At 61.6% G+C, this 12,036-nt stretch overlaps 1 protein-coding gene across 1 annotated transcript; it reads right to left on the bottom strand.

The window, feature by feature from the left end:
* Positions 1–951: 951 nt before the first annotated feature.
* Positions 952–9,735, bottom strand: MUC4 (mucin 4, cell surface associated). The gene is made up of 24 exons (XM_075157680.1): positions 9,573–9,735; positions 9,087–9,262; positions 8,717–8,881; positions 8,496–8,635; positions 8,168–8,320; positions 7,850–7,938; positions 7,349–7,525; positions 7,124–7,267; positions 6,860–7,014; positions 6,510–6,791; positions 5,702–5,780; positions 5,283–5,453; positions 4,989–5,090; positions 4,544–4,780; positions 4,109–4,243; positions 3,826–4,004; positions 3,573–3,711; positions 3,356–3,454; positions 2,634–2,816; positions 2,468–2,583; positions 2,080–2,144; positions 1,598–1,797; positions 1,210–1,378; positions 952–1,129 (listed from the first exon to the last, which is right to left on the bottom strand). Exons 1-24 carry the CDS (start codon positions 9,733–9,735, stop codon positions 952–954), a joined length of 3,696 nt encoding a protein of 1,231 aa, XP_075013781.1.
* Between the last annotated feature and the right edge of the window lie 2,301 nt (positions 9,736–12,036).

Genomic DNA, 12,036 nt, shown 5'->3' with positions numbered 1-12,036 from the left:
AGAAGAGCAGGGTGAAGGAGTGGGGGAGTTTTGCAGGGGTGTACTCACAGGAGAAGGGCCGTGGCCTCCAGAAGGTCTCCTTGGCCCTAGGAGGTGGGGAGCAGAAAGGGGATGACATGTCAGGGGGGGCCAGGAGAGCCCCTGCCTAGTCCTGGTGCCTCGCTTGGATGGCAGTGGGGAGCAGTGACTGAGTGTGGGGGCAAGATGAGGCTACGAGAGGAGGAAAAGCCCCAGTTGCTGTGCACACGCAATTTCTCACCTTGCAACAAGTGCAAATGAACAGAGGTGCTTCCCAGAGAGCCCCGGCTCCAGTGCCGGCAGGGAGCCGGCAGCAGGGGCAGGACACAGCTCCCACCAGTGCGGGGGGCCTGGGGCGCTGAGCTTCCCCCAGGTGTGGATGCCATGCCAGGACCAAGGGCTGGGGAGGAGGGAAGGAGATGCTGGCGTTTCCACCCCAGCCTTGCACCTTGTCAGCCATCTGCTAACTCCCTGCTCTGCAAGAGAGCAAGGTCCAACCCTGCAACTGCCTTTTTCTTGCTCCAGATCAACTCTTTCCAGAGCAACATGAATTGCAGTGGAAATCATTTGGATGATATTCAAATTAAAATTAAATAGAAAGCCTGTCTGTAACCAAGCACTGTGTGAGAAGAGGAAGAAATGCAAATATTCCCTCACATGGGGGAAAAGGGAAGGTAATGTTCAACCCACTGATGTTATTGCACCCCTGAGCAGCAGATGACTGGGATAAGGGCTGGAAAATGTTAAAAGACCACCTGGCTCAGCCCCTTCCCCAGGGCAGGCTCCCCCTGCCTGGGTCAGATGGGTTCCACCAGTGGTGGACCTTCTGGAGATGGTTTTTCCACCAGTTTTGAGGGCTGGCAAAGCTCTTCCTGATACCCAACCTCCATTCCTGCCACACTCGCAGCACCCACCCCTGCGCGGGTCCATGGCTCACCCCTGGTGCCGGTGGTGGCGCCGGCGGCAGAGGCGCAAGGTCAGGCAGGCGGTGGTGAGCAGGAGGCAGAGCAGAGCCAGGGCTCCCACCAAGATGCCGAGGAAGGCGGCGAGGCTGATGGCCAGTTGCTCGCACTGGGCGCCGGCAGGGGAGAAGATGGAGAAGGGGAGGCAGCTGCAGGTGGGGAGGGAGGAGCGGTGATGCCGTGGGGAGACGTGGCTGTGCCCAGTGGCCATCCCCAGCGCCGCTGCTACCTGCACGTCGGCCCCTCGGGCAGGTGCTGGCACCGGCCACCGTGCTGGCAGTAGCCCATCTTGCAAGGGGAGATGCAGACGAAGCCGATGGTCCCCGCGTAGTGGAGCCGGTAGCCTTTGTAGCCATACAGACCGCAGGGGAAATAGCGCCTCAGCTCAGCCACCGTCACTGGGAAGGGACGGCACAGGTTTGGCCACGTGGCAGCATCCCCCCTTGATACTTCCCCAGGTCTCCCTGAGCTGGATCCATGCCTAGGGTGGGGTCTGCTGCCCACCCGCCTCCCCCGCGGGTGTTACCCGAACCCCAGGGCACGCAGGGTGATGGGGACAATGGGGAGAGCAGGGTGCTCCTCTCGGGCTCCCTGGCTCAGCACCAGGAGCGACTCACGCTTCACCAGGTCGGTGATGTTGTCCCGGTGCAGGCGCTGGAAGAGGAGGCGCGCGCCCGCCTCCCGCCGCCCCCGCCGCCCGTTGAAGGCGCCAGTGATGGCCCCTGGCAGATCCTCGTTCAGGAACTGGATGACAGTGCTGCGGCTGTCGTAGGCGAACTCGGACACCAGCGCAAAGGTGAAGCCATCGCCGTCTGTCCTGCAGGGAAAGGATGGGGCTGCTGGTGGAGCCGCTGCTGCATCACAGAGTGGCCAAGCCTCACCGTGCCTCAGTTTCCCCATTTGGGAGGTGGTAAAGAAGGGATGAAGCAGGAGATGGAAGGTGCCACAGGGCTTGTGTCTCCAAGGGTGACAGGGCTTGAAAAACAGACTCTGGGGTGGGGGAAAATGCCCTTTGTGTCCCAAACCCTGTGGCCCCATGCCCAGTCCTGCCCCGCTGGCTCCCTGGGGTGGGCAAGGGGCCACTCCACAGCTGACTCACGTCTGGGTGATGTTGATGTTGCTCTGGAAAGCCTTTACATCCAGGGAGCCCAGGATGGCCGAGACCTGTGGCAGGGGGAGTAGAAGGGCATTAGGGGAGGGCAGGACAGCACCGGCGCAGGGAGAAGATAAAGGGCGACGTGGGCACCGTGGCCTAGCCCCAAGGGCTGCTCTGGCCTTTCGTTCACGTGCTGGGGACCTGGCACATGGCCACGGCCGCAGGTAGCATCAGGCGGCTGGCACTGCCTCCCTCCGGCTCTGCAGATCCACTAGATTCCTGGTGATCCCATGGGAAGGGGGTGCATGGAGGCACGGGCACCCCAAGCTGCCATGCTGCCCAGTGTACCAGCGCGTCCCCCTCCCCGAGCCCATCCCCTCTGGTAACGTACGGTGCCATTGACTTCCTCGGCAGTGGCGTTTTGCAGCGTCCTGACCCGCAGCCGCACACTTCTGTGGGGGAGATCTGCCGGGGGAAAGCCGCAGCGGTGGCTCTGGCATACCAGGACTGGGGCGAACAGGGTTGGGGTTCACCCCCCACCGGGCACAGGCACCCACCTGTGCTGGGCATTGGCTGAAAATCCCCCCCCGCCACCAGACAACGCTGGTCAATGAAAGCCGGGGGGCAGGCACAGGCGGGGGCGCAGGTCATGGGGTGCAGGCGACAGTGTCCCCCGTTACTGCAGTAGCCCTCGGGGCAGGAGCGGGAGCCACAGGCTGAGCCACAGCCTGGCCCCTCACCTGTGGCATGGGGAGCCCAGGTCAGGTGGAGGCACCTTCTTCCAAGGTTTGGTGGTTTTTTTAATGCATTAGGACTTCTAGTATAAATTCAGATCCTCAAGGAAAAGCCCCGGACCCCCTCCTCCCAGCCGGAGCCTTTTGTCTTGGTGAAATTCCAGCCTGCTGCATTAGAACAGGAGCAAAAACCATCATCCCAACCCCACCACAGCCATTTGAAAACAGGATTTGATTTTAGCCCCCCCAACTTCCACATGTGTATTTGAACTTTGATGGGCTGAGATTTTTTTTTTTCTCAAAGAGGAAAATTGCACGGGAAAAGTTTCCCTTCCCGGCGGATTAGTGAGATCTGCAGCCTGGGAGCACGAGGGGCGGCTGGACTCTGGTGCCTTCTGTTAAGGACAGCAAGGGCTTGGGTACAGAGATCAGCCAGCTCCCCCTCCTCTCCTCTCCGGCCAGTTTGGGTCCCACGGGATCCCACTTCCACTGAGGCCTGGGACTGATGGGGACGAGGACATGCCCGCCAGGGTGCCCGTACTCACCCTCCTCGCTGGCCGGGCAGGAGCAGGCGTAGCTTCCCACCGTGTTGGTGCAGGTGGCGTTCCCCGGGCACGTCGTCCCCTGCGCGCACTCATCGATATCTGCCGAGGCAATGCAGCATGGCACCGGGAGAAATACCTCAGCCGAGGTCCCACAGGTGTCCCGGGTTCCCCGGTAGCCATGGCAAGCCCTTGTCACCTGAGCAATGCCGCCCGTCACCGGTCAGGCCAGCTGGACAGGGGCCGCAACCGGCGTTCGAGTCGCAGCCCACACCAGGGAAGCATCCCTGGGCGCAGGGGTCCGGAGGGTCCTGGCAGAAGGGACCCGAGTAACCGCCCTCGCACCTGCAGGCTGCCAGCTGGGAAGGGGATGGTGACACTGGATTAGGGGACACCAGGAGGACAGGTGGACAGAGAAGACAGCCATTGCGACTGGCATGGGGACAGGCATGGTGTGGCACCGGAGGAACTACCTGCAGGGAGGACCCCCCGAGGGTGACAGTGTCACTGTAGTCACATTCTTGGCTCCTGCTGCAGCTGCAAAGGGTGAAGCGGAGCTGGAGGAGGGCGGAGAGGTTGTTGGACCCAACAGCCTCCAGGTTGATGGTGAGCGGGGCCATCCCGTGGGGCTCCCACGTCAGGGTGCCGCTCTCTGCCAGGGGGAGAGGTGGGAGTTAGAGGAGGTGACAGAGGAAAGGTGCTGCGTGGCCGGTGTCCCCCGATCCCATCCCAGCCACCCTATCTCTCCTTCCTTACCTGATATGTTGAGCTCTGGCGAGAGGTGGGGGACAAAGCGTGCGCCCACCCCCACGGCACGGTACTGCCTCCTGACCCTTTCTGTCCGGAAGGCCGTGAGTGATGCGTCACCGGTGATGACGGGAGGGAAGGCGTCTGAGGAAAGAGCAGCCCAGCACACAGCTGGTTGTTTGCTACATGGCCTGGGCACCCCTTGGCTCTGAGTCCCTCCTGGTGAGGATGGGACCCCAGGCAGATGCTGCCATGACCGCCCACCAGCAAGGCCCTCGTGTTGCACAGTATGGTGGCATCTCCCAGGCTTGGAGACCAACCAGCTGGTCAATGCAACTCCGAGACCTTGGCGACTTCTCTCCTGCCTCACATGGAGCAAGAGAGCCCAGGGAGGGAGCAGGGCCAAACCGTGCTGTCTTGGAGGTGAGGATCTGCTCCACTTACTGAGTACTGTCTTCTTCTGCTGGAAGTCGGCTGCGAGGCTCTGGGTGGCCAGGCCCAGGGCCACGTCGCCTGTGCTCAGCGAATCATAGATACACTCCTTGTTGCCACGGCACTGCGAGGCTGCCAGCTGGTACTGGCTTTCATTCTCCTGCCGCAGCCGAGACAAGAAGATGGGTGTGAAGTTCATTACTGGAGAGTCCAGATGCTGAGCAAACAGGCTGTGGTCTCCAACGGCCCCTGCAAGAGAGCACACCATGGGTGGCCTTGAGTTTTTAAGGTTTATTGTATTTTAGGGCTCATTTCCACAGAGCAGTGAGGAGACCAAAGGGCTTCCCTGGCATCACTTTGCCTGAGCAGGCAAGCGTCTAAATGTTTCCAGCCAAAGCATGGCCAGAAGGCGCAGGAACGGGGGGATCGTCAAGGTGGATCCTGAGCCCAGACTTACAGGTCATCCCGTAGCTGTAGATCTCCTCCTCGCTGCTGTTCACAGGGATGCTGGTACCGTTCGGCATCTGGAAGTCGTCTGCGGGGTCGTGGTCCCACACACCTGGTGGAGCATCACGAGAGGACTGGCATCCCCCATGCGGGGGCTGACCTCCTCTCTGGTGCTGGCCAGTGTTTAGTTTAGACCCAGGGGTCCCTGCCCTCAGAAGCACAATCCCCCAGCATTCTCCAGCCTGCTTTAGGGTGGGAAGGGGACTTTGCACCCCAGCTCTGCAGCAGTGCCAGAAGTCCTCACCCAGGAGGCCCTTGGTGCTGTTGCGGTACCGATCGGCCAGGCTGCAGACCACGTTGAGGATCCCGGAGGCGGCCGAGATGGAGATGGCGATGGCCCCGTCAAAGACAGCTGTGACGGAGGAGGCATTGACCAGCAGGACACCAGGGCTGTAGTACACCTTGGCACCCATGTCTGCAAGAGAAGGAGAGCACAGAGGGAGAGTCCATGCAAGGCTGGGGTCTGAAACGATGCCCCTGAATTTGGGGAAGGGAGCGCTCCCCATCCACCCCAGCCGAGTCCGAGACAGGGAGCAAGTGGGAGACATTTGATGGAGCTCAGGATGACTGCTCTTGTGCTGGGCAGGGCTGGTCCCCGTGGGATGGGGATACCCCTCGTCCCCCCCCAGATACATTTAACATTTAACAGCACATCCTGCTCACCTTGGGAATAGGAAAACTGGATGGTTTCATCGTTCAGGAGAACTTGGATGTCACCCTGGCTCCCCAAGGTCCACTCAACCTGCAAGTCATGGTGGATGTCCCAGTCAGTCCCTTTGCTCGTCCCTTCCTGCCCTCCCCCTGTGCTGGGGACACTTGAGCTAAACCCCATCCTCCTCCAGCCCTGCCAGAGAGGTTCAGCTGCAGGAGCCGTGTTGGCATGCTCTTCACCCCAGCAAACACATGATAAAGGAGCTTTGATGGTTGCGCAGAAGAGGACAGCAAGCTGTCCCCATCACTGCTGGCATGGGGCATGCACAGGCCACCACCGCTGCTCGGCTGACCGGGGCAGCGTGGAGAGCTGTGCCGGTGGGCTCCAGGCTCTGAGCTCCCTCCTCACACTGCTCAACAGCTGCTTCTGGTGACACCAGGAGATTTTGCTTACTGAAATGGGTGTAGGGAGCAATTCTGCAAAACAAGGAAGAGTACGCGCTTGTGCTAACGTGTCCGGAGGAGACCGGTGGTCGGGGCGAAGAGTGTGCAATGAAGAGAGTGGAGCAGATCATGTTCCTGCAGAGCTCCAGGCCCTTGCTGGCCAGCTTGCAAGAGGTGTTAGAGCTGTGTCCCGTTAGTCTTAGTCCAACCCACCGCTATTAGCACTTTGTAGGGGTTGTGGGAGGTGGCAGGAAGAGGAGAGGGGATGCTCCTCGGGTCCTGGCCACTTGTAGGTGATGCAGAGGCGATGCCCAACCTACCAGAGGGGTGTCTCCCGTTAGAAGCTCAAACTGATACCCAGGTCACTCCTACTCACTGTTGTGGTGGTGGCAGAGATATACTGGGCAGCGAAGGCCACAAAGTTGGTGGCTTGGGCTGTGCCCGTCTGGGCCGTGCGCCCATGCAGCACAAAGCTGGTCTGGGCATCGCTGGCCAGCAGCAGGACAAAGTCCCCGAGTCCATTGAAGGTGTAGGTGAGTCCATCCAGGGTGGTGATGTGGGGGTCCCCGAAGGCACCAGCTGGGGTCCAAAGGAGACAGAGCCGTTTTGGGGGGAAGAAGAAAAGCAAATGCTGGTGCTGCGCTGGGCTCAGCAGTCCCTACCGGGATGCTGCAAAGTGTGGTTAATGCATGGGGTCCGCGTGCAGCCATGCCACCCGCTCAGTACCCTGGCACAGAGGAGGTAGAGCCCTGGGGACTCACCGGGGGTGGGTGGCACATATCCCTCGCAGCCGATCCTCGGTCTCTTCTCAGCAAACCTGGCGCAGAACAGGGGCTTCCCCACGCGCCGGCAGCACCAGTCGAATGCCTCCAGCTCCCCGTCTGCGGAGGAAGGCGGCCGGGCGCTGGGGGGTGTCGGTGCCCCTGCTGCGCCTGCAGAGCGCTTGGTGCTCAGGGTGTTTAGGGTGAGGGAGCGCCGGTGCCTGCTTACCAGCGGTGGGGTGGATGGGGGTGCTCCACGCTCTCTCCTGCCAACCTTCGAGCAAGCTCCCATCTCGGTACAGACACCGCACCCCGGCTCCGGCCGGGCTGGGGGACGCAGTGCGCAGCATCCTCACGGAGGCATCCGCCAGACCTGAAATGGTGTGGGGGGATCATGGCCGCCCCCAGAGCAGGAGGGGACCCCCTGCCGGCCCTGGGGGGCCGCGCTTGGCACCTCTGCTCCAGCGGTAGCGGGGGTCCAGCTCTGCCTGGGGCTGGGAGCAGGGGCATGGCAGCAGCTGGCCATTCCAGGCAGCCGGCGCTGGCTCTGCGTCCAGCCATGCCAGGCACTGCAGCCTGTAGTTCACCCGGGAGCGACTGTCCAGCCTGTATATCCACAGCCCGCGCACATCTGGGGGAGCAAACGGAGAACAGCACAGCTTGGCCGGGGTCTCACCTTGTCCTGAGCGGGATCCCATGGGACAGCCGTCCCCAGCCATTGACCTCACACGAGGTCTCCAGGCTCCCTCTAGAGCCGGTGTGGCCATGGCAATCCAGAGCAGGACACGGGACACCCGTGCCCTGCTCTTGGTGGCCAGCTCTTGCCTGGAGGCTTCGCTGGCCCATGGCCTCACAGGGACACGTGCTGGGGATGTGTGCTGGGGACATGCTCCCAGCGCGGAGCACACGGCTCCCTCTCTCCCCACCCACTCCGAGGGCTCCCCTGGTGCCATACCGGTGCCAGCGCTGCTGTGCTGGTCCGGTCGGTACTTGACAGCTGGTGGCTTTTGAGTCAGCTCGTTATTTTGGGCATAGCCATCGCCGCTGTGTGGAGAGACAAGGTTTGGGGTCACCCTCCCAACCCTCCTCCGCTCCCCGTAGAGCAGCTGGAGTAGGAACTGCTGCGGTTTGCAGGACAGAGGGTTTAAACAGGACAGGGCTGCTCCAGGGGTGGGAACTGGGCTGTCCTGGGGATAACATCTCTGATGGTCCCAACATAGTCCTGGGAGAAAGCCCTGCTGTCCCAAAATGCAGCCACACATGTGCACAGCACCTGGAGAAGCCGATCAGCACGTTGCCCGCAGCCAGTTTGGTGTAGTCCCACCGCATCCCACTGTCCTGGTAGAGCAGCAGGGCGAAGGAATGGTTCCCATCGGTGGTTAGGACCGCCTGGTAGGTGCTTGTCTGGAGAAACCCAAGGCACCCCCTTAGCACCCCCAAAGCCTCCCCTGCTCTCCCCGCAGCACAGACTGAGGCGGTGAGACCTGAAACGTCCGCATCAAACCACGGGAGACCAGCAGCCCAGACCTGCCCCGGCCATCGCTGGTGACAGTCCCCTCCGTCACCTGGGTCCCCCACTGCTCACCTGAGTATCATCCCGCTGGGACGGGTATGCTGGAGCCTTCTCCCATGTCACCTTCAAGGTCCATTTTGCTATGTAGGGGATTTGAAGGTATTTCTCAATCTTTGCTTCCACGTCATGGACAAAGGGGTCTCGGGTAGAGCTCAGGGTGGAGTACTCCTGCCGGTTGGCAAGAGAGAGGGTTAAATGGGTGAGCTGGGAGCTGGGCTCTCCCAGGAGAACACCTTTGGTGGCCCTGACCTGGTACCAGGTGGTGCCGACACCCTGGGAGAAATCTGCGTCGTCCCAAAAGGCGGCCACCATCGGCAAACCCTCCTGGCCACGGAAGCCCTGGGGAGGTGGGTTGGGGTTGGAGGGGACATAGTTGTCCGTGGGTGGGAAAATGATTTGTCCATTGTCTGTAAACTAACCAAAATAACTCGTTATTTGTTGACATCCCAGGCAGCTCCTGGGATGGCTTTTAGCCTCCATGGGTGAGCAGAAACCAGCCATTTTAAATTGCAAAAAAATTAACATTCAGATGAAATTTGGTTTCTGCTCCATTTCTGTAGGGTTTTTTCTACCAAAGAGGCTGCACATTCCTTACGTGCTCGGCGAGGGGGGAACTCACATACAGAGCGTCCCGCAGCGACTTCCCGAAAGGGAACCCAATCTCTGGCTTGAGCAGGGGGGAGTTAAAATCCACTGTCCTCTGGACGTACTCTCGGTCCCCTCCCTTGGTGCCAAAGGGGTAGAGCGAGGCCGCTGGCACTGACATGGGCAGGAGATTAATCGAAAAGGTGAAAAACCATTAATGTCTGCTCCATCCTTCCTGTGGCCAGGATAAACTCGCCTGTGTGCCGCTGGGATGCTGTGCCTGTGCTCCCCCCAGCCGGACCAGCGCTCTGATGGCTTGTAACCCAATTTTTAACCCAGTTTTTAACTTGGAATAGGATGCTCTCAGATGTCCTATTTCATCTTTCCCCATGAATCTGGCAGCCGAACATGCAATGCAAACGAGTCACCCCGGGCCGGGCCAAACCCTCCGCCATCATGGTGCTTGGTTGCTGACAACCCCTTCCCGCTCCTTGCTTTGGGAAGAATAAAATCTACTTACTGATAAACTTCTGGGTGGGTCGGAGCTCAGGGGCAGGATTTCTGTGGCCAACGGTGGTGTGGGCAGATGTGCTTGGTGCTGTGATCGGTCCCCTCTGTGTCCCAAAGACAAGAGCTGGGGCGGTGGCAGGGCTGGTGGTGGCTGGTGGTCTCCCCGGTGCCATGGTGCCTGGGGCTGGGAGACCTCCCGCCTCCTTGGCTGGGCTCGCTGGGGCTGTGGGTGCAAGAGCCACACTGCTGCCTGAAGCAATGGCTGCAGTGCTGCCTGCACTGATGGCTGTGGTGCTGCCTGAAGCAATGGCTGCAGTGCTGCCTGCACTGATGGTTGTGGTGCTGCCTGCACTGATGGCTGTGGTGCTGCCTGCACTGATGGCTGTGGTGCTGCCTGCAGCGATGGCTGTAGAGCTGCCTGCGGTGATGGCTGTGGTGCTGCCTGCGGTGATGGCTGTGGTGCTGCCTGCTGCGATGGTCATGGTGCTGCCTGCAGCGATGGCTGTGGTGCTGCCTGCAGCGATGGCTGCGGTGCTGCCTGCAGCGATGGTCGTGGTGTTGCCTGCAGTGATGGCTGTGGTGCTGCCTGCAGCGATGGTCGTGGTACTGCCTGCGGTGATGGCTGTGGTGCTGCCTGCAGCGATGGTCGTGGTGCCGCCTGCAGCGATGGCTGTGGTGCTGCCTGCAGCGATGGTCGTGGTGCTGCCTGCGGCGATGGCTGTGGTGCTGCCTGCGGTGATGGCTGTGGTGCTGCCTGCTGCGATGGTCGTGGTGCTGCCTGCAGCGATGGCTGTGGTGCTGCCTGCAGCGATGGCTGCGGTGCTGCCTGCAGCGATGGTCGTGGTGTTGCCTGCAGCGATGGTCGTGGTGTTGCCTGCAGTGATGGTCGTGGTGCCGCCTGCAGCGATGGCTGTGGTGCCGCCTGCAGTGATGGTCGTGGTGTTGCCTGCAGTGATGGCTGTGGTGCTGCCTGCAGCGATGGCTGCGGTGCTGCCTGCAGTGATGGTCGTGGTGTTGCCTGCAGTAACGGCTCCGGTGCTGCCTGCAGTGACAGCTCCGGTGTTGCCTGCAGTGATGGCTCTGGTGCTGCCTGCAGCGATGGCTCTGGTGCTGCCTGCAGTGATGGCTCCGGTGCTGCCTGCAGTGATGGTCGTGGTGCTGCCTGCAGTGATGGCTGCGGTGCTGCCTGCAGTGATGGCTGCAGTGCTGCCTGCAGCGATGGCTCCGGCGCTGCCTGCAGTGATGGTCGTGGTGCTGCCTGCAGTGATGGCTGCGGTGCTGCCTGCAGTGATGGTCGTGGTGCTGCCTGCAGTGACGGCTGCGGTGCTGCCTGCAGTGATGGTCGTGGTGCTGCCTGCAGTGATGGCTGTGGTGTCGCCTGCAGTGATGGTCGTGGTGCTGCCTGCAGCGATGGCTCCGGTGCTGCCTGCAGTGATGGTCGTGGTGCTGCCTGCAGTGACGGCTCCGGTGCTGCCTGCAGCGATGGTCGTGGTGCTGCCTGCAGTGACGGCTCCGGTGCTGCCTGCAGTGATGGTCGTGGTGCTGCCTGCAGTGATGGCTGCGGTGCTGCCTGCAGTGTCGGCTGTTTTCTCCCCCCAGGCAGGTGCCCCTAGAGATGTCCAGAAGCCGGGAGGTGACGTGCTCGCTGCCTGTCGCATGGCATGGTTGTTGATGGCCATGGGAGAAGCGGCGACTGTTGCCGGCTCGGCAGGAGTCTGTCTGGCTGCCGACTCCCCAGTTGCACCAACACCAAGGGACGAGGGGACTGTTGCTGGCTCCTCCGCTGGGCTGTGCAGGCTGGGGAGGGGTGAACCAGGCACCGCGATGGCAGGGCTGGGACTGAGGACGCCCCAGGACCCGGCAGTTGTCTCCGCTGAGGGGGTACGTGCTGCTGGGGACGGGACATGTCGACCGCCTCCGCCTGCCTCGTCGTGCATTACAGAGAGGGACAGGGCACTGCTGGTGCTGGTGGCCTTCGCCGTGGCAGACGGCATGGCTGTGGTGGCCCCGGTCACCATGAAGGCTGACGTGGCTGGTGGGATGGTGTTGCTGGGGAACACGCTGGTGGCTGGTGTGGTGGCTGGGCTTGTGCCAGCGGTGTTGGAGACAGGCACATGGGTGCTGTTGGTACCGGCTGGGGGTGCTGCACCCTCGGTGCCGCTCTCAGAGGGGGTGGTGCCCGCCCAGGCAGTGGTACCCCTGGCATCTGACCAGGACGTGGCTGTAGTCTCCCATGCACGTGTGTGGCCAACAGCCAGCAAGGAGACGCCAGCCATGGGCTTGTCCTCAGCAACCGGGCTGAAAGCCCTGGAGGCTGGGTCGTGGGTGCTATCGGTGGCCTCAGGGGGTGGCCTCAGGGTGACACGGGGCCTGCGTGGAGTGGAGGTACTGTTGTGGACAGCAGAAGCAGATGTCGTGACCCTGTCGAGACTGGCATCAACCACTCCCACTGCTGGACCAGTGACAGTGATGGT

Source organism: Calonectris borealis, chromosome 9, assembly GCF_964195595.1.
Source record: "Calonectris borealis chromosome 9, bCalBor7.hap1.2, whole genome shotgun sequence".
NCBI classification, from domain to species: domain Eukaryota; kingdom Metazoa; phylum Chordata; class Aves; order Procellariiformes; family Procellariidae; genus Calonectris; species Calonectris borealis.
The sequence above is the reverse complement of the archived record's forward strand: the minus strand, read 5'-3'. Positions and strand labels throughout refer to the sequence as shown.

Bases quoted from the DNA above. Each gene is read 5' to 3' on its own strand.
- MUC4 (XM_075157680.1), bottom strand. From the start codon at position 9,735: ATGGCACCGGGGAGACCACCAGCCACCACCAGCCCTGCCACCGCCCCA. The intron at 4,005-4,108 runs GTAAGGAAGGAG...TCCCCCTGGCAG, and splicing joins GCCAGAGCTCAACATATCAG to AGAGCGGCACCCTGACGTGG. The intron at 3,712-3,825 runs GTAGTTCCTCCG...TCCCCTTCCCAG, and splicing joins TCGGGGGGTCCTCCCTGCAG to CTGGCAGCCTGCAGGTGCGA.